The sequence below is a fragment of the Lissotriton helveticus genome, chromosome 5_1 (genome assembly GCF_964261635.1).
Source record: "Lissotriton helveticus chromosome 5_1, aLisHel1.1, whole genome shotgun sequence".
Classification (NCBI taxonomy): Eukaryota; Metazoa; Chordata; class Amphibia; order Caudata; family Salamandridae; genus Lissotriton; species Lissotriton helveticus.
The window spans coordinates 1,566,024,328-1,566,051,915 of NC_136065.1; the positions used below are offsets into that span (position 1 = coordinate 1,566,024,328).

A 27,588-nucleotide genomic window follows, 5' to 3' on the forward strand; every position below is an offset into this window, starting at 1 on the left:
GGAGATTCAGGGTCATTGTGCAAACCTCGGGTAATCGACGCATTGAGCACCGGCTTGTACCACACGACGACCATGACATTGTGGAGATTCGACCATGGAAACCTGTGGTCCGGATACTGGTAAACCGACCCATTTAACACCTGCTGGTACTTTAAGCCGGAAATCCAAGGCGCTGCGTAAAACTTTGTGCAGGGTATAGTGAGGACACTAAAATTAAGTGATTTTTGCGGCTGTGCGATTTCCAGATAATTATGTCTTTGCTGCATTAGCTACAAAATCCATCATTTGGTGCGTAACAAAAATAGTTTCTAACTCAAACGCTGGAACGCGCCCTGCGCTGCAGTGGAAGGCTCTTTGTAAACTTTGATTTATCGCTTTCATTTACTTATTGCTGTATTTTGGTAATAAACTGGTACTAAAGAAGGAAAAACTTCTACTCAGACACTCTTAATCAGTGTAAAAAGGACAAAGTAAGGAAGGTATACTGTGACTAAACTCGCCACTTTTACACTGCGTACTTCGCCTTCTTTTTGCTGCACTATTTTGTCAAATTCCCTAACGTGTAATTCCCTTGGCACCGGGTGTGGTTAAGCAGACCCACTGAGTGCCCGCTAGTGCAGAACAGACCCTGGGGCATTGTGAGCCCCGGGCTAGGAGGGCCGAGGACTTGCCTTCTCCTTTGCTCCATGATGCTGGTGTCTGTCGTTCTTTTAAGGCCTGTGCTGTCATTGTTGTGTAACCTTGCGGTGTTGCCGGGTTCACGTGAAGATTGCCTCTCATTCTAATCATTATCGGTACCACACACTCTCACCCCACGGCTTCCGTTCTCCAGTCTTGTCCTCCTTTTGGTGTTTGACTGCACAGCCTGTAGTTTATTTTTTTAATTTTACAGTTCTATTTGTTTTATTTGTGCCTTCCCTCGTTTGGCTGCTGTAATGCGAGCGGAGACGCCGGTGGTTTCCTTTGCCCCCACAAATAGAAAGCTGTGGTCTTGGAACGCTTCTGCCCTGGTGTGCCAGCGTCGCTGAGCCAGGAAGGCTGTGTCACACACGGGGTTCCTCACCCGCACTGAAGCCTCCCCCCACCCCCTTTCCCCCCACTCCAGGTCATCCCTGGCTCTCTGGCTCCTCTTCAGATTCCTCATTTCTGCTCCTTACAGCTTCTGTGATCTTCAGCTTCCAGGATTTTCTGCAAGTTGTGGCAGCATGGTGAGGTAAGGGCCTCTCTGTACACCTCATGCAGGGTCTCAGTTGGGGGCAGCATGCGGAGGTAAGGGCCTCTGCGCACCACATTCAAGGACTCAGTTGGGGGCACCATGCTAAGGTAAGGGCCTCTCTGCGCACCTCACGCAAGGTCTCAGTTGGGGGCAGCATGCTAAGGTAAGGGCCTCTCTGCGCACCTCACGCAAGGTCTCAGTTGGGGGCAGCATCCTGAGGTAAGGGCCTCTTTGCGCACCTCGTGCAGGGTCTCAGTTGGGGGCAGCATGCTGAGGTAAGGGCCTCTATACTCACCTCATGAGCCAGAACTTACATGTTGCTCATTTCTATAATTGGTGGTTATTGTGAAAATGGGCACGGATCCTGACTGATGTTGTGTTTGCAAAGTACTGTGCACCAGGTCGAGCAGGCCCATCTTTATTTATTGCTGGTAACGCCGGAGTTGCAATCTTTGCTGCCCCATCCAAGTCAAGTCAAATATTCTTATAAAGCGCACTTATCACCGGACTGTCTCAACTGACCTCCCATGACCTCCTTCTCAACTGATTCCTTCACTACCACCCCCCATCAGTGCCCCTCCTCTCTGCCTAGTCCCTCTCTCACATTCATGTATTTTTTTTAGCACTACTCAGAATAGTATTGGGTGGCAGAGCACATTAAATCACACACATTATATAGAGACAATGAATCCTACATGTCTAAATCAGTCTATTGGAAATGTTACATAAAACAATGTATAACTTTCTACAAGAACAAAAAAACTAGAAGACATTTGTTCTGTTAATTCTTTTTTTAATAGTGGCTCAGTTCTACATATTATCTTCTTGGTTTTATGTAAAATAAAAAAAACAACGCTTTTTTATTATAACTTTACAACATGCTGCACAGCAGCCACACTGCTCTACACCATATCTTAAAAACATTGGCAAAGCCAATAACTGTGGCTAAACACTTGAGGTCCCAAAGGCGAGACCTATTGGCTATGCCTATGCTTGTTTAAAGTGCTCTGGGTTCCCACGCATGGGTGGGACTATTCAGTGCTCATGACTAGGATTAGAATTTTCCTGGAACAGAACAAGGTTTACTGGTAAGTAACTTCTCCTTTCCACTCATCACCTTCCTTTATTCTTAAAAGACAAGCCCTTCTTAAATCAAGTTTCACAAATACTCATTCTCTATGGAATAACTCCAAATGTCTTTATAAGAGACAAAGGGTATCGACCCTCCAGGGTGATCAGATTTGAGCCTGTATAATCATACCAGGTTGAAGATTGCAATCTTTATTGGGTAAAAAAAAATAAGATTCTCAAGCAGGTGGTGGATATAGTACAATTAGACCATTTTGCAGATATTCCTTTAAGTCTTTAGAATCTGTTCTTTCTCATTTAAGCAATAAGTACCCTAAAACGTTGCAAGATTTGTTTGCTGTTGTCTCGAGGGAGAGAGGGCTCAAACTTTGGCCCCATCTGCCAACAGATTGGTGGACAGAGTTACCGACTAGCTCCTGGAGACCCTTATTATTTGCCAACCCATCCATACCTTGAATGCTTGGGGTGCAAGCTTCATGCTGTCCATAGTCAGTTTAAGGAGCATACCCTGCCACTCAGCCAGGTAGAGAATCTAAAAGGATAGAAACTTGGAGTAAATAGTTTTTTCTGCCAATAGTATGGCCTTGAAATCTCTCAACACAACCTCTTTTTTAGGAAGGGACACTCACGCCTTTCGGTAAATGGCCCAATTAGTCATCCCCCATTTACCCTACTGTAAAGATCTTTTTTCAGAGGTAGTCAGAGATGGCCAGGATGCTTCCCTGAGCATTAAGGTGGGCCTGGATCCTGTGGATTTGTTGATTGAGGCATGGGTTCTTCTTTCTCATTATGTCGCCATGCCCGATAATGATCGAGTTTCTCACGAGTGTTCCGATAAAATGAATGGATTTGCCCTTTGAAGGCAGAAAGCTTTTTGAGGACAATGCTGATTCGGCCCACAAATGTTTTAATACCATCACAGCCACTGGTCGTTCCTTTGGCCTCCAGTCCCACAGACAGACTAATGGCAGTTTGTGTTTGGAGTCCAGCAGACAGTTGTCTCCTCTCCTTTTTTTCTCCCCTACACTACTAGGGAAGCTACTTTAGGTCTTGCGGGAGCATCAGGTGCCAGCGGGAAGACAGTGTCCTTCTTTCTACAGAGCAGGAATGCTATAACTGCACACCAATGGATGCTCCAAATTGTAGGAAGGAGGCCATACCCTACCCTTCCTGGCCTCTACTCCCAGTGTAAGACCATCTCCCTAGGTCTTCAACCTCAGGCTCTTGAACCTCTTTCTCGGTAAGGAAAAGTTAAAAATTCTGTATCTGGCTGATCTTCTTTTCACGTTGGAGGCTGGATGATGTCACTCTGCTTACGCAATGCTTATTTCCACATCTCAATCCTGCAGTTGCACAAGAGTTTCCTGCATTTCGTGGTATGGTCCTCGTATTTCCTTTTTGTGTACCTCCCATTTTTTTCGGACAGTGGCACCACAAGTCTTCACAAAGGTGATGGTAGTGGTGGCAGCCTATCTTAGGTTGTTGAGAATACCTGTATTGCTGTCGCTGGACGACTGAGTGCTCAAAGCCAAATCGCAAGATGGTGTAGTATCACTTGCAAGCAACAGCATTACTGATGTTCGACCAGGGATTCATTATCAGTGTGCCAAAATCCCCCTTGGCACATTCACACACAGCCTCTTGTCCATAAGGGCCTATCTCGACACAACCTCACTTATTGCCTTTCCAGAGGTTCAGGGACATTCAGGTTATAATTTTGATGCTTCGGGAGGGAGCTTGAATCCCAATCCTGATGGTCTTAGTCTGCTGACTTCCTCTACCCTCCCAATCACGCTTGTATGCTGGCACATGAGGGCAGTGGTGTCTTTGGAGTAGGACACCAAGGTGGTCTCCCGCAACGCTGCAGCGGATCTTGCATGGGAGTCAGTAGAGGAGGACCGGATTCTACACATCAGCCTGTCTAGAGTCGCTGATGCTATGGACTTGGGTAACCGTCATGGCATCTGGTTAACTGCCGGTCATCTAGCCTGGTCCCTGAATGTGCGGCCGACAGTCTAAGCGGTGTCATTTTGTCAATCACAAGTGGCTTTTCTCATTGACATGGTCTGAAATGACTTTTCCATATGGGAGCAACTTAGTGGGATCTTTTTGCCATGCTAGACAATGTTCAATGTCCTCAATTCTGTATCCTTTTACGGAGAGATGTGTTTCTTTGGTGTTGAATTTTCTGTTTTACTTGATATTTTCCCACATACTTTCTCACCGCCCTGGATTGGCCAAGAAGAGCGTGGTGGGCAGCGCTTTTGAACCTCTCCTCCTTCTCCCCACTCAGTCCACCTCTCAGGGTGCTCCTCCTTGGTCCTTCATCCCAACCTCCAAAGCCTCTCCACATTCATGCCTTGAAAGTGACGGGGCATTTGAACACCTTTCAGCTACCTTTGGAGGTGGTTTGTGTTATTCTTCCTGCACATTGTCCCAATCTACTCTGGAATGTGGAGGTATGTCACCTGATGTGCAGAGAACAATTTTGATCCCTTACAGATCCGTCTTTTGGAAATCCTTTATTTTGCACTCTCACTGGCTCTTCAGGGTTGTACAGTAGACGCTGTTTAAGGGTATACCTGGCATCCTTGTCTGCATTCCTCTGCCTTCCAAATCAACCTATCCCCTAGTATATGAAGTGTAGGACAAATTTGGTCACACTGACCTCTTTCGCCATGCCTTAATCTTTCTATGGGAAACTGCCTACCTCATTCTTCCAGTGTTACGTCACTGTTACCTCTCACCCGCCATCTGAAGGATGGTCATAGGCTGCAATGAGGCCTCCTCAATAAGGCTCCAAATTAGAGCATCAAACTGCACCAGCTACATCGATGTCTTATCTGTTAATTGCCTGAAAGGCACATGGAAAAATGGATGGAAATTCATACGTGGATGCTGGGGTGTGTGCTTTATGGCTCCAGTGAAGTCACAATGGGGTTGCTTCCTGTGCCCTCACTGGGAGGGAAGAGCTATTAAAAGTTGTCAGATCCAGCCTGGTGCTTGAGAATTCAATAATTGGGGAATCTGTAAATAGAGTATCCACCTGAAAGATCGTTACCAAAAATATTTACCTTTTTCTTTGCAGTTCCAAACCATGTTATTTTGCGATTCGGAGGTTTGGTGACCGCAAAGCAGACGTGTGCATCTGGGCCAGTGTGTTCTTCAAATTATTTAGTTCTTGTGGATGCATAACCATTGATTTGTTTGCCACGGAAAAAGGCAAAATGTCCTGACTATGCCCTGAATTTCCCGTAGTCCCATTTAAAAAGGAATATTATTTTGGTAGACTGCCTGTAACACAAAATCTGATCCTTTTCTCCTGATGCACAGCGTACCCCAGCTGTAGGATAGCTGTAGTCACTCGCACTTTCTTCTCTTGTGTTAGGACTAAATTGCACTTTTCTCCAATTTCAGTTTATCTGTATTTACTTACAGTAGTTCTTTTCAGACATTGTGACTCCTCTCGTAATTATTTGGATTAAACATAGCAGATTCTTTAGTAAATATACAATTCTCCAAGGTTTAAGCACAATTGGATCTTTAAGGAGAACTAATGCTATTGAATAATTACAGAAGAAATACAATTTGAGAAAAGTGCATTTTGCTCATAATAAAGACAAATGTGCAAGCAACTCTGGATATCCTATAGTCGTTAAAATGTGCGGCAGGAGACATGGATCTTATCAAATTCTGTGCTTCAGGACTTAGTCTCAGGCTGAGGGGACTATTTCCTGCCAGCATGCTAAGTATGTAAGGATACAATAACTAGCAGGGTGTGTATTCAAAAGGTCAAGAATTTGGCATGTTCCTCTGAATTATCTGCTCCCAAAGGTGGCCCTTAGAGGTCAAACAGCATAAAACCAGAAAAGTTCCCATTACATTTGACTGGCCTCCTCTATAAAAGTATCTGAAACTCCAGCAGTTATTTTTAAACCACATTTCAGACCGCCATGCAGGCCAGATTCCCCTTGGCAGGGCTACAGCCTATATTCTCTGCCTTAGCCTTCTTTCTTGAAGCTTGACCACCACCATCCAAGCAGTGGAAAAGTGTTTTCCGATCCAGTATGATTCTTGGGGAAATTCACAAGGTAGGGACTCTGGAGTTAAACCAGAAAGCTCATTACTGAAAGTAGGAAACTTATTCTTCACAGTATGCTCCTGATTACTTCCCTATGGTTTTCACGTTTCTCTTCCTTATTCACTCATATAATAAAGATAAAACCTACTGAATAAAAAAAAAAAAGAGTTCCCTTACTTTTAAAAGGTTCTCTGATATCCCAGGTACAGTTGGAAATATTTGGTGCTTGTGTAGTCAATGTCTCCATGATGGAGAATCCTGGTTGCTGTTAACCTTTCTTTATTATCCTCTTTGGCCTTATACTGGATCCCATTGATATAGAAGTCACCTATACATACCATTTGTTTATCCGAAAAGTCAGCAGGTGTTTGGGTCAGCTAAATCCACCTCAGTTTTCTGTTTGAGAGCAGGTGCCCGGTAGTATAGAAGAGAACCTCTCTGATGTTATGAACCAAACCTTTGGTTTGTACATGTTTGGGTGCATGCACCTTTGAAGTTCTATGCATCCAGAGAACTGTTTGTATAAACCCTCCTGCATGTGGATGGCACCAAGTTCCAGCAGTGTTTTCCTCAGACGCTGTTCTTATACATTCCATATTCAAAGGCTGCATAGATTGATAAACAGAAGCAAGTTCTAATCAGCCATATGGACAGCTCCAAAAGCAGTTTCAATGCAATTATATGTGGATTCTTTGCACTGTAACAATCTTAGTTTGCTCCCAAAAGTTGTCAATGGGGGGATAGGAACATCAGGGATCGAAAATTGTCATCAGGATGACTGCTGATCTTTGTTATTGTGCTTTCTCCTGTTGCTAAACCTATACTACTCCACAGGTAACCAACGGTTGAGTTTCCTTTGCACTTTTTAAAGTAGAGATGAACATGTAGTGGACACACTGAACGAGAAGAGGATATTTTACACATTCTGAAGATTTAACAGCCACTTAATGGAAATTCATTCAGGGTCCCTTGTTAATGGGATTCCAAGATCGTCCCTGTCAACAAGATGCCCAGAAACTCTAAGATTCATGAAAGTTAATCCTCTGACAATGCTGCTCAGGATCCGCCCTGGATTTTGAAGCACTTTGCCTACCAAAGCTTATTCTGATCCAATTACATATTGGAAATAAAAATCAAATCTTTCTTCTTCAGCTGACATCATACACCCTAATTAAATGTTTTAGAAGTCTTTCTTACCTGAGCTTATCCATCTTGGCTCACCACCTGGAATACATGCATCCACCCCAGTCTTCAGCCCCTTTCTTTCCTTCCCATGATCTGTTTCTGTCTCTTTGATTTGTCTTTTAACTTGCTGCCATGTTAACTTGCTGCCATTTTGTTCATATTTTTTTTTACCTTTACAGGCTTACAGTGCTGATTCTAAACCCCTCCTCTTCATCACATCCCTTTTCCCCAATCAATGGCCTTGTCTGCATAAAATAAAACTCATAAATAGATTAGATTCAGACTGTTGTTGTTTTTTATCGCATTTTGTCTGAATCTTGCTGTTTTAACTGTAGCAATTCATTCTCTTTTCCTGTTGCCTGCTTTCTGAGATGTGGTGCGCAGTGTGCTTCCCATTCAATTAACTATCAAATACAACTCTGAAAATGTGGTCATCTTATCTGTTTCTGCCACCTTTGTTTTTTTCTGTTTTTTGCAGGGCATTGCTGGCACTGATGTCGCCAAAGAGGCCTCCGACATCATCCTGACAGATGATAACTTCACCAGCATTGTTAAAGCAGTTATGTGGGGCCGTAATGTGTACGACAGCATTTCCAAATTTCTGCAGTTCCAGCTGACCGTCAATGTGGTGGCAGTTATTGTGGCCTTCACAGGAGCCTGCATCACTCAGGTTGACACAAAGCTTCTAATTTTCTGTGTCTTAATCTAGCCTCCTTTAATATTTGAGAAAAGTTTATTTATATGTCTTTGTCCATCTTCTTTTTCTTTTTCGAATAATGGACTCTCTAATAAATCACTAGAAACTTGCCTCTTCCTTGCCTGGATCTTGCAAACGAGCATTGGACTTTTTTTTCTCTTGATTCAGATTCTGCCCATTGTCCACACGAGTAGAAGCCTTGGCCTCCTGACCTCTATTTTATTTCTCCCACTTGCCCATTAATGGTTGTTCATTCCTCCTCCCAAACCTGAAGCAGTTCTTGCTTACTTATTCCGTGCTTCAAATGTAGCATCCACTCCTTGCCTAACCTTACTTCCTCTATGCTAGCACGATGCTGTTGCTAGTCCTTTATCTCATCTGCCCCTTATTTTTTGTTTGTGAGATGGAATATTGTGGTGATTATAAAAAATTATGTAATGCCTTATAGTGTTTTCATAAGTACTTCCCCATCTGCTCAGGTGATACATACTTCACATAGTATCCATCTACCCTCCATCTCCACTGTTATTTCTGTTGAATTAGATTTTTAGGAGTGGAATACTATCCTCTGAAAACCCATGGGGTTTTCATGTTATGATAACATACCTTATACAGACTTTTAACCATAGATTCCTCACCTTTTGAAAATTACCCAGATGTTAGACTGGATCCTGAAAAAAAATTCAGCAGTACCTTTGTGTGACAATCGGTGTTGCCATGTGCCGCTGCAATGACACTGTTCCACTCAGAAAATGACAGGCAGGGCCCATATAGGCGCCACTCCCATGCTCCAGCATCAGTTCCTTTCTTTCCACGCCACCAGACATGGATCCGGGATTACATCCGGCCCTTTGATACAATTTACCTCCCAAAAAAATTCTGTGTGCAAGGGAAATTTGTATCTCCCAAAACAAAAGGTTTTAATTCCTATAGGACTATCACAAGCAAATGCCTGTGACAGGTTTGCCTGTGGTGCCTCGGGGGTTCAAGCCACGACTAAGGCCTGCAGTGACTGCATGTTGATAAACCCTAAGCGAGACAAAAATCTTTGTTGCCATGCGCAGGAAGACTCTGTGGCGGTACCTGTCCAATTTGAATGGTTGGTCCCAGTCCCACTCCCGGTCAAGAAGTTGCAGGACTCATTCCTGTGGTCGGTTGTCGTTGGCGCTCCACATCTTTGTGAAAATCGAAGAAAAAACACACAAAAAACCAAGTGGGACTAGGCCTCATTCACCGACACATTCTTCTGAAAATGTGCAAGGACGTCCTCATGGCACTCGATCTCACACCCAAAGTCGGTCAGCCTCATAGCCCACTCCGCAACTTGTCCCAGCGCAACTTAAGTTTTCGTAGCCATCTTCGCGACAGAGGCTGGTCGAACAGCTCTGCAAGGTCATGCTCAGACTCTTTAAATCCTTACTGATTTCCTCTGGTACACCGTCAGGTCTCAACCGAGGAATCTAAGCGCCCTGCATCTGGGATACAGCTGAAGGGTTCACTCTCCGCGCTAGTTGGAGCCTCTTAATTCACCACTTGGACTTCCCTGGCTTCTGCACAGACTCTGGCTCCACTCTACATGTCCGTTCCCAGGGCCTCAATGCTGGAGAACAGGGTGCCCAGTGTGCTCTCTCCTTCTCTGAGTTAGTGCTGCTACCGCCCCAACAGAGACTGCGCTCACTTGCCATCGAGGTGCGCTACCTCTACGTGACTTAGCACCTTCACAAGGAAGAACACGTATGTTGCATTCCTTATTTGGTATTGATTTGGACAATGATTATGATGTGGGTGACCAAACCATAAGTAAAATTGGTATGATAACCTCAGAGTTGCTAGTTGTCTTGACACTTCCCCAGAATAGGGACTCCTCTCTCCCCTAGACCATGCCACTGACAAGAGTGCATCTTACGCAATGGTCATGCATAGGGCAGCCAAAGTTCTTGATCTCCTGCTTCCCACGGTAGAAGTAGAAACCAGATTATTGATGGAAGTGCTCTACCCTATGGCAAACAATCTACTGTGCCCCTCCTGCCCTTCAATTAAGTACTTACTAATACCCCCTTAGAGCCTGGTCCAAACCTTGCTAGACCCCTGCAAGACCCCCCCCTCCCATTAATTGCCAGATTGTGAAGGTCTATTATTCTGTCTCTTCTCAGTAAACCTCGCCTTATAGCTTGGTGATGAAGGCACTCTCTGTAGGATTCAGTGACTCACGTCCTCCCAGTTGTAACAGAAGGCCTCTGACATGGACTTACCCAAGCCATACAGGCCGTTCACAATTCTGTGTGGCTTGGACACTTCCAATTCCATTGGGTGAGCCATTGGCACCAGCATCCACATTCACTGCCACACCTGGCTGCAGTCAACTGTTTTTTCAAGCGCTGTCCAAACATTCCTCATGGGCATTCCCTTTGATGGGACTCGCATGTTTGGGGGCAAGGAAGACTCAGCCATGGAGCGGTACAAGGAGAGCAGGCCCACAGCACGCTCCCTGGACGTATCTTCCCGACTGTCCACATCAGCCCTACTATTCATTTCACAACTTAGACAGAGGTACCTCATACTGTCTGACCAATTCAATCCAGCCCAGCAGTTTCTCAACCGAGGTCGATGCACCCACTGCCCCCGCGGTTAAGGTCAGTGTGCCACTCAGTCCATTGTCCCTAGACCCCTCCACAGCCCCAGCTACTAAACTCCTTTATTGTGCCCTTATAGGAGTACAGCCACCCGGTTGGAGGCAGGATCTGACGATTCTTGCACAGTTGGCAGATTATTAACATTGAACGAATGTGTTCTGCAGATAGTCCCAAAGGAGAACACCTTGCCCTTTATTGCCACTCCGCTGCACTATCACCTGAACAACTGATGGAGGTCCCTCTGTCCATTTTACGGCAAGAAGTGCAAGCCCCCTTGGCTAACCCTCTGTCAGCTTTGCGGCAGGTATTGCAAGCCCTTTTGGCCAAAGGGGATATCTAAAGGGCGCTTGCACAAGAAGTAGATTGTGCTTGTTGGTCCTGCTACTCTTTGGTGCCAGAGAAGGATGGAAGCCTTTGTCATATTTATTTTAGAACTGCCCCCTCTCAAAGAAGGAAAAATTCAAGATTTTCTCCCTGGCCCAAGTCTGGTCTGCCCTTTGCACTGGAAACTGGATAGTGGTGTGAGACCTATGGATGTCTATTTCCAAAGACCCATTGGCACTACCTGTGGTTTGTGGTGGGACAGGAGCTTTGTCATTTCACTGTGCTCCCCTTTGGTCTCACAATTTCTCCTCGGGTAGTCATGGAAGTGATGGCGGTGGTAACAGCACACCTTCTGAGGTCAAGGCTTCAAGTCTTCCTCTACCTCAAGACCTGACTGTTGAAGACGGGCTCTCCTCAGCCAGTCTTTACCTACCTCCAGACTACGGTGAATCTCCTGCCATCTTTTGGGTTCACTGTCAATGTATTGAAGTCACACCTGTCTCCTTCTCAGCTAGTCCCTCCATCATAGCCATTATGAGCATCATTCAGTTTCGTGCCTGTCCCATGAAAAGACACATCTAGGAAATTCAGGTGATAATCCTAATCTTTTAGCCTCTGTCTGGATTGAAGTGAGGTTGAATCTGAGGCTGCTGGGAACAATGTCCTCCTGCATCCTGCTGGTCAAGCATGCCTGGTGGTGAATGTGGGCTCTGCAGTGGGTTCTGAAGTCTCAGTGGGCCCAACATCAAATGGGCCTCTCTAACTATTTCATCCATGTATCCTTCGTCCATTAAAGGGAGTCTGGTGAAGGTGATTACAGACAATACCCCTGCCATTTGTTATTGCAACAAGTAGGGTGGTGTGGGATCCTGGGTCCTTTTTCTAGGAGGCACTACACATCTGGAAATAGCTGAACCAATTAGGGATTTTCCTGGTGATGAACCACCTGGCAGGATCTTTGAATGCCAGGGCGGACACACTCCGCTGTCTATAACTAGCGGATCATGAGTACCAGTTACACCCAAAGGTGGCTGGCACAAAGTTTCTTTATTGAAGGGGGAAAACCTTGGCTCTATCTCTTTGCCACTGCAGAGAATGCACATTTTCAGCATTTCTGTGCATTGGAGTTTGCAAGGCGTCTCTCACTAGGAGATGCATTCTGCCTTGAGTGGAACTCAGGACTTCTTTATGCCTCTCTGCCGATACCTTTTATTTCCTTAGAAGGTCAGACCAACCAGGCCCAAGTCATCCTAGTGGGCCAGGATTGTGCACAGAGTATGGTTCTCGGATCAGGCTACCCCTCCAGGAGGACCTGCTGTAGTAGCAACGGGGCACGGTTCTGCATCCAGGCCTCCAAATCTCCATGCTTGGAGATTGAACATCGATAGTTTAACACCTTTGACCTTCTGGAGGTGTTGGAAGTTACCTTGGCGGCCAGGTATCCCTCATCAAAAAATATATACGTCTATGGTTGGAACAAAAACTTGTGGTTTGGTGCGGCCCCCACCAGGCCAAGTTACCTGTTTTGTCTTTCACCTGGCAAGGCATTGCTTTGGGCACCATTCTTTCGTCCATTTTGCTGTTGCCAGACCAGCCCTCATTGTTTAAATCACCGGTTGTAATGCTTTTTGTATTTGTTAAAGGGGTCCTGCACTTGTTTCCTCCTCTTTCTTTGGTCATGCCACTGTAGAAACTTAACTGGGCCCTCCCATATTTGATGTGCACTCCTTTTGAGCTGCCTCACAGCAGTCCTTTGTGGTTTTGTACCATCAATACAGTCACTATAACCTCATTGTTGCAAGTGAACAAGCTGCAGGCTCTCTGTCAATCCATCATACACCACCTTCTTCCCAGCTAAACTAGTTATGTGGGCATGAGCATCTTGCCTAATGTGCCTCGCCGTTCCACATCGGTTCAACCATCACCCTGTCAACATTCTATGTTCTGCCTCACCCCTCTAAGGGGTAGGAGAGCCTTGATTTGAACCCCACAAAATCATACCAAACAACAGCAGGGGGACAACCAGGTCTTTGTGGGGTTCACTGGGGTGGGAAAAGACAAAGCAGTGCAAAAGAGGGCAATTTCATGTTGGACTGTACTGTGCATCAGCCAAAAACTAGCCTCCAGAAGGTCAGCAAGCTCATACAACTCGAGCCAAAGCTGGGCCACTGTGTTGGCACACAAAGTTCCTGTCCTGGACATATGCCAGGTTACCTGATCATTGCTCTATATTTTCATGAAGCAATATTGTCTGGACTACCAGGACCATGTTAGGGGCATTTTGCGCACTTGTTGGTATAGGACATTTTGGTCTGAGCCAGTTTACACACCCTGTTCTAAATAGGTACAATTCTGGGATCTATTCAAAAGGTGCAGAATCTGCAGTTAGAAGTGGCTTGTTCTTACAGAGCATCACCTTATCCCACGTTCCTCAATTCTCATTTACCATATTCTATCTCTTCTAAGTGACCTTTTAGCATACATCAAAGGAATTACATTCACCCACTTCATACAGATACTTACTTTATTTTCACATGCGGTCTCTTCCTACATTATCCGGGCAGGACCACTGAGTTTGGTTTTCCATTTTCTTCTTTTATATCCTAGCCTTTCACTTTAAAAAGGAGGATGCTTGCCTAATAGATGTGTGTGACTAAAGCTAAGGTGGGATTTCTTTCTTTTCAGGACTCCCCTCTCAAGGCTGTACAGATGCTCTGGGTAAACCTGATCATGGACACCTTTGCTTCCCTGGCTCTAGCCACAGAGCCACCCACAGAGTCTCTGCTTCTGCGTAGGCCATATGGGCGCAACAAGCCACTCATCTCACGCACAATGATGAAGAATATCCTGGGGCACGCCATTTACCAGCTCACCATTATCTTCACACTGCTGTTTGCAGGTCAGCTCGTCCTTTCCCTGACCTTTATAGCATGCACTTACCTTAGCAGAGCTAAAAACATATTGCCTATGCTGTAGATTTTGTTTGCTTTAGACTTGACTGGCCCAACTTTTCTGAGACGGCAAAAGAACAATTTGTTCGTGGCATGTGTAGCTGTAGATACACATGCTGTGCATACTCCTGCCATCTAGTGTTGGGTTTGGAAGTGTGCAAATTCTTTTTCTTCGAAGAAGTCTTATGAGTCACAAGGTATAATGACTCCACCCATGATTGATAATGTACATGGACATTGATTTCATTGTTAGAATGTTTTTTCTCTGCTTTCGGGTTCAGACATGATTTTTTGAGCTCCAGTTCAATTCTGCGTGGGCGTCTCGTCGGGTCCTTTCGGTTCCCTCTACCTCGTCGGTTGAAGAAACTGCATCTTCTTTGGTTCCTAGAGTTTGAGTAATCTCTCCTTCATTTCTGCAGTCAGCCCCATCCCCCTCCCCCACACCCCCAGCACATCAGCGTCTGGTCCAAGAGGAGATGTGTGCACTAATCACCAAAGGGGCCATAGAACCCTTGCCCCCACAGAACTAGGGCAAATGAGTATATTCCCTATACTTTCTCATGCTATTGAAGGACGGGTACCTCACGCCTATCCTTGACCTTGGGCCTGTCAACAAGTACATGCTATTCCAACAAAATGCCATCCCTTTCCTACAACTAGACAACTTCATGACTGCCCTCGGCCTGCAGGATACCTATTGTAGGCCTGGGCGGTAAATTCTGTTCCGCTTACACAATTTGGGTAATTTCGCACTCGGCGGAGAATGCGGAATTGGCAGATATTCCGCTAGCCGTGGCGTTGTGGAATTGTTTCCTTGTTCGCACTTTCAAAATGCGTGTTCGCGAGATATTTCCCCCCAAGCACGCAAACAGCATTCGGGAACAGGAAAAAAGCAGCGGAACAAGCAATTCCGCTTGTTCGCTGAACTCTGTGTGCTCGCGGAGATTTTTTTACCATTTTGTGGAGCTTTGCATAGAGCGCCCACGCAAATTTCGCCCACCCCTAACCTATTTCCACATCCCCATCCGCCATGCTCATCGATTGGGGTAAGTAGTTAACATTACCAGTTCAAAGTGCTGCCCTTAGGAATAACCAGAGCTCCCAGGTTGTTCACAAAGTGTCTTGCGGTGGTGGCCGCTAATCTCAGGAGCAGCATCCATGTATTCCCTTACCTGGATGATTGGCTGATCATATTATCAAGTCCCATCACCAACCAATGCAGGTACAACCCTTTCTCAGGTCCATACTTGACTCTTGTGTGGAAAAAGCATTCCCCAGCCGAGCAAGAGTCTGCACATTCCAAGCACTGCTTCCTCTTTTTCAGACAGATTGCCAAGAACTGTCAGGTCATGTTCCTCCTAGGAATGATGGCCTCTTGCGTTGCAATTGTCCCACATGCCAGATTACATATGTGCCTGTTGCAAAAGTGCCTAGTAACACAATAGTTACAAGTGGAGGGACATTGGGGCCATACTCATCAGTCTCTGTATTGGTGGAATGGCAACAGTCTGTTGCAAGGCTGGCCCTTCTTGGACCCATTACCGCAGATGACCATTACAACAAGCACCTCTTTCACTCGCTCGAGGGGCACATTTACATGAGTTGACAGTTCAAGGATTGTGTACCCCCGACCAACAGGATCTCTAGATCAACCACCTGGAGTTGCTAGCCATTCTAGCTAGCCCACAAAGCTTTCCTCTCCCACATTCAACACAAGGTGATACTAGATAGGATGGACAACACAACTGCCATGCTTTATTTACAGAAACAGGGAGGCACACACTCCCTGCAATTATCTGCTCTAGTCCAGTGTATTTGGCAGTGGGGAATACATCAGAGTTAATCTCCTGATAGAGTACATACCAGTGCTGCACAAAAGTTTTACAGACCTACTCAGCAGGCTGCACCAACAAGTCCACGAGTGAGAACTCCACCTCCAAGTCCTACTCACCATTGGAGGTTTTCACATATAGACCTGCTCGCCATCGCAGAAAATGCAAAATGTCAAAACGCTGCATCCAGACTCCCACAGTCCATGGGCCTTGCAGTATGGATGAACTGGTCAGGGATATTTGCCTATGCTTTTTCGCCTCTCCATCCAAAGTTTGCAGGCTTCGGCATACATCCCTCACTCATCTTGGTTGCCCCAATATTGGCCATGTAGTCTTGGTTATCCAGTATTGGGGTATCTTTCATAGATTCACATGCCTGAATCATTCCCCGTCGACGAGGCGGGAGTCCCACGGTAAATAAAAAGCAGTGCAAAAAGCACTTTGTAGTAGTAGTAGGCCCTAGGAATAGGCCTGAGGCCTAAATTATAGTAGCCTATCTACCTCATTATGTAAAAAAGACCAAAGTCTTTGCTCCAACCAATCAGCTCACAGCACCCTCCAGAACCCTCTCTGCAGAGCCAGCTCTCCTCAGATTTTCACCGCACGTCGTGGGTGAAGGGAGTCTCCCTGAGCTCTGCTCAGTTTTTCTTCAGTTTTTACTTCTTTTTGGATTACAAGAATCAAAAAGGAATGCCCTGTCCTTGCAAGGGTCAGGGGTTTGTGCGTATGAATTTTTCCCCAATACCATTGGTTCTGAAGGTGTTCTGCAAGATGAAGCTGCAAGGTTACCATCTGATTTCAATTGCACCCCGTTGGCCAATATTGGTTCTCGGAACTTCTGCTATTGTTTATAGACAAGCCCATTCGGCTGCGGCTTGGGCCTACGATATTGTCAGGGGACGGAGATCAAGTGGTTCGTCTGGATCCACGGTCATTACTATTGCACGCACAGCTTGTCATTTGTTAGAGTTCAAGGGCATCAACGTTTCAAAGAACTGTTGTGAAATTTTGGCCAATTCTCGTGCCCTTGTGACAATTAATGCTTATCGCCTCAAATGGAAGCGATTTTGCGGTTAGTGTGAGGTGTTAGCAATTCACTCAATTAGCTCATACTTCATTTCTCTGACCCAATTAAGGTGATAATATGGCAGAATGGCAGTAAACAAGGTAATAGACTATGATTTATGTCTAACCTTTTCCTCAATAACTCTCACGTTCTGAGAGATGAGGCCGCTTTGGGTCAGAGACTTTTACCGGCCACTTCTGAGGGGAGAAGTCGCGCCAGGAGCCTACTGAGGGCGCGCATAAAAACCTGCCACTTCTGAGGAGGATGAGGTGAGGTTGAAGGGAGAAGTCGCGCTACTGAGGGCGCGCATAAAAGCCATAAGATTCACCTTGAGTCTTTATAGGCACTTCTCACAGAGGATACAACTCCCTTTTTTTCATCCCTGACACTACATCAGGGAAGCCCTCTTGACCGGACATTAGGAGTATATACCAAATATCTCCATGTCTAATATTTCTGCCTCACCAAAATGATCCTCATCTACGATGATCGTCGACGACGGCCTCTTCCTTGATGGTCGTCGACGATGGCCTCTTCTACGAGGGTTGTTGACGACCGCCTCATCTACGGTGGTCGTCGACGACAGTCTCGTCTACGACGGTCGTCGACGACGGCTTCGTCTACGACGGTCGTCGTCGACTGCATCGTCTATGACGGTCGTCGACGACGGGCCTCGTCTATGACGGTCGTCGACGACGGGCCTCGTCTATGACGGTCGTCGACGACGGGCCTCGTCTATGACGGTCGTCGACGATGGACCTCGTCTACGACGGTCGTCTACGACGGGCCTCGTCTACGACGGGCCTCGTCTACGACGGGCCTCGTCTACGACGGTCGTCGACGACGGGCCTCGTCTACGATGGGCCTCGTCTACGACGGTCGTCGACGACGGGCCTCGTCTACGACGGTCGTCGACGACGGGCCTCGTTTACGATGGACCTCGTCTACGATGGGCCTCGTCTACGACATGCCTCGTCTACGACGGTCGTCGACGACGGCCGCACATTGATGACGGCCTCATATCTGACTGCTGATCTTTGATAGTGTCATCTACTATGGCAATGCCTAGCTACGACGGACGTCTATAACAGCTTTATCAAGGTAGCTTCATATACATATGGCCTCATTTGTGCATGGCTTCATCTATGCATGGTATCATCTATGGCTGACGATCATTCAATTGCCTCATCTATGAGTGCCTCATCTACGGAGGATATCACCTATTTTAACCTCATCTATGATGGTATTGCTATGACTGTCTTCTATGACAGCATCATTCACTAACAACGGCCACGTTTACCAATGGCCACGTTTACCTCCAATGGCCTCGTCTACCAATAACTTCCTCTGTGAAGGGCTTGCTCGAATAATGGCCTTGTATGCCATTGGCCTTGTCTTATAATGGCCTCGTCTACCAATGACCTAGTCTATCAATGTCTCTGTCTATCAATGGTTTTATCTACCAATGGCCTCATCTCCTGATGATCTCATCTACCAATGGCCGCATCTACCGATGGCCTCATCTACGAAGGGCAAATGGCCCCATTTGTTACCCTCATCTACGGATACCCTCACTTATGAATGCCTCATCTTCAATGGCATTGTATATGACTGTCGTCTGACAGCCTCATTTGGAAGGGTTGCTCATGACGGTCATCTATGACGTCGTGCTAGTCTGCAATTACCCCGCTTACATGACCATGTCTACGACAATGTCTATCATGAGATTGGCTGAGATGGCTTCAGCGGTAAGAGCATCATATATATTCTTAACGTAGTGGGCAACAGCTAGATTTTCACTGCCAACTACAGGCAAACAGAATATATCCTTCATGATTTGGAGGAGGTATGCATCACGAGAGTGGTACGTATAATAGACTAAGTCTATTCCAGCCGTTTTTTCTGCGCATAAAATAGAAATGATGTGTACTTACTAGCAGCCCATCCAATCTGATAGGCCACCATTCGACCAGATTCTGTAACTTCACAGACTGCTCATTAGCAATCTAAAATCCTGCAATATTTATCTCCACACCGCCTTACAAAGAAGGATGTCGTCTGAACCTTATTAAAAAAAAAAAAAAAAAAAAAATATATATATATATATATATATATATATATATATATATATATATATATATATAATAATATAATAATATATATGTATATAAAAATAATTTCTCTACTTTGGCAGTGGCCTCTAGGTAGAGCTGACAATCTTTTATCCTTGATCGGTTTCTATGATCGTCCAATGTGGTTGGACATAGCGAATTTCAATGACCTCATTCCTGAGGACCGAAAGCGGGATGCAGGAAAGATTCTGTTGGAAGGTGCACGCCAGGAATGGCTTAAAGCCGCGACCTTCAGCCCTGAGTGAAGTTTCTAGGCATGGCCTATGATGAAGAGTTGTCGGTTTGCTAAACATTTGAATGAAGCCCCCTTGGTTATAAACCGGGCACTGATAATGCACGATCATTAAGCACCCTTTAATATGGGCGCGGATCTTTCAGTGAAGCGTGATGAAGGAGTTTTTTCATCAAGATGAAGATACCAAAACCAATCGGATGAACAGTATCAATCTCAGTACAGCCTTGCAGCCAGGCATCTTTCCGTAGATAGTCTGTCTACTTTCTCCCGTCACGAACGAGATTTAAGTATCTAGATTGAGACACTAACAGGAGGCCATGATCACCACAAGGTTCCAATCATTTTATCCTTTTCTCGCGTGGTCCCGAAGGTTTCAGGTTTTTGTTTCCAAGCAACAAGGAACTATATCTGACCAATGTGTTCTAAACCTAGTAACAAATGGCCACTCCCTGGAATTCAACAATCCGCCATATACTGCTCTGCCCAGGGGTTCCCCCTCCCCCTCGTTTTCACAACAATTATGTTATTTAAACAAAGGAATGGCTTCTCTGGATGGAGAGGGTGCGATTTTCCACATACTTGTCCACCCCAGACAGCACGAATATTTTCGCTTTCACGCGGCTGACGCCCATTATAGGTGCGTAGTGCTCCCGTTTGGGCCGAGTCGTCACCAAGAGCCTTTCACGAAGTATTTGGTACTAGTGGCAGCAGCATTGAGATCTTCAGGAATGCAAGTGTTCCCCTCTCTAGACGATTGGCTGCTTAAAGGTCCTTCTGAACACGAAATCAAGATTGCCACAGTAGATGTACCCATCTCATTTTTTCTCTGGGGCTGATTCTCAACGACAGCATATTGCAGTTAGGTCCTCTCCGAGTAAATTTATTTTCTCGGGAGCAGGTTTAGACACAATCCACAACAAAGCATTCTGGTCACACGACCACCAGTTGTGTTTTCAAAAAGGGGCAAGGTTAACTTCATAAGGTCAGTTTCAGTTCAAATGTTTGTTTCGTTCCTGATGATGTGCTCTTCAGCGATACATCTCATACCATTAGCATGGCTCAAAATGACACCTTTTCTGAAAGCACTACAGTTTGAAGATCAATAACCAATGGGTTCGTTCGACAATACCATCAAGGTTACGCCGTGCATGATCAATCTGTACATTGCTGGTCGCAGACAGAGAATATTGCCCAGGGTCGCACGTTCCTGCAAACCATTTCAGGGTTTGTTTTAACGATTGATGCCTCCATTGAAGGATGGGGAGGTCATCGTCAGGATTTGCAGAATTCAAGGTACATAGTCTCAAAGACAACGACAACAGCAGATCAACAGGCTTGAGCTCCACATTGCTGTTCTGTCCCCCCAAGCATTTTGCTTGAGGATTGAGGGTTTGTCTGTGCCAGTACAGACCGCAAACACCATCCGCATGTCTTATATCAATACACAAGGAGAACCTACATCTGCTATACTCTCGCAAGAGGTTCAGGAATTGTGCGAAGGAGTTGCATTGCACAAGATGTCTTGAGAGCCGAACAAGTCAGGGCTCTCCACAATGCTCTGAGCATGTCTCAGTCGGACTGTCACGAGTGGACGCCGGAAAAGGGACAGGTGAACCCAGTTTTTTCCAAGTTTGGGTTAATCTGGCACGAGATCCATGTGCATTCAGAGAGAACACGGACGGCCGATATTATGCCAGCAGGTTTCCTTAACAACAGTTACTGCAGAACAAGTTCTCCATTATCTGCTCTTCTAGCCAAGTCTGGGCTTAGTTTTTTCTTCAACAAACAAAATGCGTCTTGCTGCTCTTTCCAGAATTAGGAAATGTTAAAATTTTCTTTTTTCCGCTCTTCGGTGCTTGTCATATAGTTTATGAAAGGGCTTTTCCGAGCCTTTTCTCTCCAGTGCGAGCACCCTCCCAGAGTGAGCACTCTGCATTGCTAGTGCGGTTAATGCAGTGTACATTTGAGCTGATCCATAAACCAGCTCTCAGATTCCTCACCTGGAAGGTTGCCCATTTACTGGTTCTTACTTCGGGAAAAAGGGTTCGTGAAATCGAAGTTTTCACTATAAGGAACGCCTCACTTTTAGAAAATCAGATCATCTGTTTGTGACTTATGGCCAGATTACATTGAGTATAGCGGTCACTAAAGCTACGTTTTCTAGATGGATAGCCTCTGCCGTCCAGTTCTGTCAAATCAAGGCTAACCGACCATTGACAAGGTCTGTTCGATCTCATTCCACAAGAGCTGTGGCAGCATCTGCAGCTTTGTTTGCAGGGGTGACGCTTGAAAACATTTGCCGTGCTGCGACATGGAAGAATGTCCACGCGTTTACAAAACATTACTGCCTACAATCAGCAAATCAGAATGATGCGGCAGTGGGCCGAACCGTTTTTACGCCACGTTTCCATAGGAATACATTCAGGTTCTAACGTTGGCTTATTTCTTAAAAAGTACATACAATTCAATTTGTTGTTTATAATATACAGACATGTGTTATCATATACTGAGTTTCTATGATACTAAGGTTCCTTTCCTGTAGGAAATTGCATGATTTCTATGTTGGTTCGGAAGATGACTTGTTAATAGGTCAATCTTTAGCAGATTGTTGGTTGTTAACGGTACATTCATGGGGGTGCACTACAATAAGTCTCCCACCATCCGCAACCGACTTTGCCAGGTTTACTGCTTGCTATTCTGATTCAGGCATGTGAATCTATGAAAGATACCCCAATACTGGATAAGAAAACAAGTTACTTACCTGTAACTACGGTTATCCAGTATTGGTATCTTTCATAGATTCACATGCACCCACCCTCCTCCCCGGAGAGTCAGTTCTATAAGATTGGGATACTTGTTCCCACTTGTGCTACGAAAATCTGAGGAGAGCTGGCTCTGCAGAGAGGGTTCTGGAGGGTGCTGTGAGCTGATTGGTTGGAGCAAAGACTTTGGTCTTTTTTACATAATGAGGTAGATAGGCTACTATAATTTAGGCCTCAGGCCTATTCCTAGGGCCTACTACTACTACAAAGTGCTTTTTGCACTGCTTTTTATTTACCGTGGGACTCCCGCCTCGTCGACGGGGAATGATTCAGGCATGTGAATCTATGAAAGATACCAATACTGGATAACCGTAGTTACAGGTAAGTAACTTGTTTTCTTCACCACCCTCCTCAAACTGTCCCATATACCTAAAGAGAGGCTGCTCAACCAGCCGGATCTTCACTCACAGAATCATTGCATGCTCAGGAAGCCCAGCCCCAAACAGCTCAATCTTGCAGTCTGTCTCCTGAAATCCTAGAGTTTGGGTATCTCAATCAGCCTTCAGAATGTATGGCTGTCCTTAAGGGGGCCCAGAGACTTGCAACCATAGACGCTACACTGCCAAATAGAAGGTTTGTGCACTGCTGTCTTCCTAGACATATTGTCCCTCTTCAAGCGGCAGTCCAGGACATTGTCTGCTCAACCTTCAGAAATCAAGGCTTGCATACACCTCCGTTAGGCTTCACTTGGCGGCAATTGCCTCTAACCCTCAAAATAGACAACAAAACTCGCTTTTCAGATTCCCCGCCATCAAGGCTGTTATGGAGGGACTCAAACAGGTTATTGCACCAAAGGTGCCTCCAGTCCCTATGCGGAACCTCAGCATTGTTTTAACCTGACTTATGGGACATCACTTTGAGCCACTTTACTCATGTTCATTCCTATTTCTGTCTTGGAAGGTAACTTTCTTAGTAACTATCACTTCCCTTAGATGTGTCAGTAAGCTTCAAGCTTTTACCCCAGAAGAAACTTTCTTCCAAGTGCACGCAGACACGTTAGTCTTCAGGACAAACCCCAAGTTCCTTCGTAATGTGCTCTCAAGCTTCCACCTGAATCAAACAATAGGAACTAACTGTGAACAGCTATTTGTTTCTTTCTCAAAACCACATAAAGGCTGTGCTATCTCTAAATCCAGTATTGCAAGCTGGTTAGTCAAATGTATACATACTTGTTATGCCAAAGCTAAAAGACCTTTTCCTGAACCTCCCAGACCACACTCAAAACACAAAGCCCATGGCTTTCCTATATTATATCCATACAGTTGACATGTGCAAAGCAGCTACCTTGTCCATACTGTCACGAAACATTACTGTATGGATGTTTTAGCTCATCAACAATCTAGGGTTGGCCAGCCTGTCTTATGTATAGTTTTCCAGTCTTCTGCACCATCCTAGGACTGGCCACCACATACGGGAAGACTGCTTTACAGTCAAAGCACATCATGTGTATCTAGAGCTACACATGCCATGAATTGAAAATGTTACTTACCCTGTGCATCTGTTTGTGGCATGTAGCGCTCTAGATTCATATGCACCCACACTCCTCCATAGAGCCCTCAGATGTTGCAGTCGCCTTGGTACTGTTTACATTGTTTCTCGTTTGCCATGGTCATCTTTTCTGTATCCTTATGCACCATCTAAATCCTCTCCTTCTGGGTGGGAAAATAAATCTAACAGGGGGAGCCGATGATCATGTGCATTACAAATCCTGTGTGGAGTCACTATAACTCGGGTCTCGAAAGACTTCTCTGAAGAAAAGCAACTTGCACTTGTCTGAGCCCAACACTAGATCGCAGAAGAATGCACAGCATGCAGATCGGGAGCAGTGCATGACAAACAGATGCTTACAGGGTAAGTAACATTTTCCTTAGTTTGTGTCCATTTCAATAATGCATACCAAAACACCCGACGTCACGTGAGACAGGAATTGGTGGCCCAATAAAGTCCATGACGTTTACAGGAAAGCATCCTCCTGCAAAAAATTACCCTCCGAATAATGACTAGGACAGATTTATCCTGAATCTTACAATAAAAAATGAATGTCCTTAATAAAAGCTTGTTAAACAATGTATGCTTCAACATGGATCATAAAGCCACTTTAGTTCCTGATTAGCATAGCTGATTTAATACTTGAAGTGTGTCACTTTCTGGAGCCTAAGCAGGGCATATAGATAAATGCATGCACATTGGTGCAGTACATTGTCTTTATATCAATACTAAAAAATACGTAAGTTATGAAAATTATGTAATAAATGCTACTAGTTCAATTGGCTTTCAGGCAGGAAATCCTTGAGGGAGATGATTCAACATGATACACAGCAAGCATCCGTCTTTCACCGGAAAGTCACTAATTTTATTCACATGCCGCTAATGAGATGCACAAAATGAAAGCTAAAGAATGCAAGCTTAAGGCAGTAGTACATAAGAGAAGAATATAATCCAGCCATCACACCATCAAATCCTGTTGAATGGTGATACAAATCAGCATGTTCATCAGCCTTACTGTTAGCCCTCAAAACAGCAGCAGTGATATCTGCAATCCCCAGTGGTAACCCGTGGATTGAGAAGAGTCCAGCAGGGCAATGCTCTGCTTCATCACTCTACCCTCATGTTCACATCCAAATTTAAAGCCCACAAGGTCGAAATAATAGCACCTCAAAAGTCTTCAGAAATGAGTGTGCAGTTTCCTACAAAAGAAGCCTACACACAAAAAGTAGGTACCTTTCAGTAAAAACCCCAAATCTGATACATTTTGGGTCTGAGAGCAACCAAAAATTAGGTAAAAAGAGAATTGTTCAGGATCTTTCCACTGCTCTTGCAAGGGGACAGAATGTATGCCATTAAATTACACAATGCATATTTTCTTTCCCTGGTCTCGAAAGATCTCGGGCAATTCCTTTCTTATTAAGTCTTTCCATTTAGACTTATGTGCACCTTGGAAGAGAGGGATTTTAGTCTATCTCTCCTGGTAGTTTCAGAAAACACCACATTTTTCAAACTGGAGTAACAAACGTGTAGAGGACAAGCCTTGGCTTTACAGAAGTCCACAGCTGCTTTGGCTGACATATTGCACAAAACAAGCAAAAGTATTTCTTTCAGAGAGAATCTTATTGATAAAAGACAAGTGCGCAATGTAGTCTCATCCTGCACTTTAGTAGTTCACAGCTCCAGGCAGTATAAACCCTGTTGGAGGACAAATTAAGCTGGCACTAAGGGAGACAAGGAACACAAACAGAAGCATTCCAGCCATTGTAGACAATTACCAAACAAAAAGACAAATGTCAGCAGTTTCTTTCCTGCCTAAGCTCCTGTCACAGACATTATTTTTTTTTTGTCAAATCTGTTTATTGGCATTTTTTTTCCCCGTTACATTTCTGCAAACGGCACCATGCACATACATATTCCTCTCCTATATTGCTGCAGTAATGCTTCAATTGTCAGATACATGGACATAGTAGGCCTCTGAGGCGCTGCATTGTGATTTACAAACAGTCCTGCAATTAGCAATCGTGTCCGAGTGCATCCAAGTCAAATAAAGTAAAGGGAGGCCTATGCGACCCAGCTCCAGGTACAGAAGTGAGCTAAATTTCCCAACAATAAACTCTTAACGTTACTAACACAGCCAAGCACAGCCCGACATAGTTATGAGCAGACAGTCAATGTTGTCTCCCCCCAGCAGCCTCCGCCCTGGACACCTACCCCCACACCCACTCAGATGCCCCTCTAAATTCCGTGTGTCTGCAACTCCCATCACACCCCTGTCTTCAGTCTCATGCATCACACTCTGTAAGTTGTCGTGTGCAGTGCCCTCCAGCGCGTATCCCCAAGCCAACCGCAGCCCCGTCTAGTCCACCGCCGGACCTTCAGCAGCAGTTGCCCCTCCCGTCTGTAGATTGCGAAGCATCCGCTCCCATGTTTCCGCCATAGGCTCCCTGCGGAGTCCCACCGTTTCCTCCCGCCGTATAGCAGTCCATTCCGCCCTGGCCCACGCCTGTAGGGACAGGGTCCAAGCCTGCGCGCTGGTCGGGTCACGCGCCTTCCATCTCTTGGTGAGGAGACGCACCGCCACCACTAACCCCAGGTCTAGGAACCGGGACGCTGCTTTTTCCCTTCGGGCCTCTTAAAGAGATGCAGAAGGAATTCGGGCCAGTTGCAAGGGATGACACGCCCTGTACATTGTGCAAGAAGCCTACCTATGTCCCCCCAGTAAGTGCCCAGCCCTGTGCATCCCCACAGTATGTGTAGTATGTCAGCATCCACGGCCTCACATCTGGGACAAGCCGCGTCCGCCCTGTGAAAATACCTGTTAATTAAGGCTGGGGTTAGGTAGGCCCTATGAATTATGTAGATCTGAATTTGGCGAAACCACATGTTCCGGGGGATCCTCACAGGGCTCCTGAGGACTTTATCCCATTCTTTATCTTCCAGGGGCCGCCCCAGATCTTGCTCCCATTTTGCCCGTAAAGCGTCTAAGCTTATTGCCGTGTGCGCTCGCAGCGACGCAGCGAACCACAGAACCAGATGCCTCCCCCTTCCCATGACGTGTAAATATTGTATTGTGAGGTGCTGTTCGGGCTCCGTCGCAACGTCCCCCCGTCCCCTAGTCATGTGTGCCAGTAGGGAGCGGTGCAGCAGAAACCCCCCTGGTGGTAGCACCTCATCAGCGAGCAACGTCTCGTATGACATCAGCGCTCCATCTCTGTACAAGTCACCCAGCGTCTGCAGTCCCACATCATGCCACCTCTCTAGCATAGAGCGCGTAAGGTCCCCCCCCCCCTCCTCCCGGTGAGCCCTCCAATGGCACCGCCGGCGCGTACGGGAGGACTGCACGCGTGAGCCTCAGTGCCCTGCGAAAACACCGGTATGCCACCGCCAGCAGCAGCTGGGTGGGACGCTCCGGGACGGTCAGTGGGTGAAACAGCACTTGTATCCGCTCCAGCGTGTATGGAGGGTCCCTGGTGGCCGTGTCCTCCCTTCCCCTGTCCGCCAACCAGCGAGACACCCACTGAAGCTGCGCCGCAAGGTAGTAGTGCTCAAAGCAGGGGGCCGCGAATCCACCCTGATCAGTAGGGAGAAACAACTTCCGGAGTGCCAGCCGATGCCTGGAGGTGCCCCACACAAAGTCACGGAGGATCCTGTCTAGCATGTTAAAAAATGAAGCTGTCAGAAATGGGCAGGTTAGTGAAGTAGTAGAGCAAGCGTGGGAGCATGACCATTTTGGCCAGGGCTACTCTACCCGCGGGAGTGTGGACCAGAAGCCAATCTGCGATCTGGGCACGGTCACTGCGCGGCCCAGGTTCCCGTCATGGAGGTCGGCCGACTGGC

At 46.0% G+C, this 27,588-nt stretch overlaps 1 protein-coding gene across 4 annotated transcripts in view; it reads left to right on the forward strand.

The window, feature by feature from the left end:
* The window catches only part of ATP2B4 (ATPase plasma membrane Ca2+ transporting 4), a 941,067-nt gene that overhangs the window by 802,631 nt on the left and 110,848 nt on the right, over positions 1-27,588 (forward strand). For all 4 annotated transcript variants that reach the window (XM_078644684.1, XM_078644683.1, XM_078644686.1 and 1 more), the window contains 2 exons: positions 8,050-8,241; positions 13,911-14,124. In XM_078644684.1, coding sequence (XP_078500810.1) covers positions 8,050-8,241; positions 13,911-14,124 — 406 coding nt within the window. The remainder of the gene's footprint in view (positions 1-8,049; positions 8,242-13,910; positions 14,125-27,588) is intronic.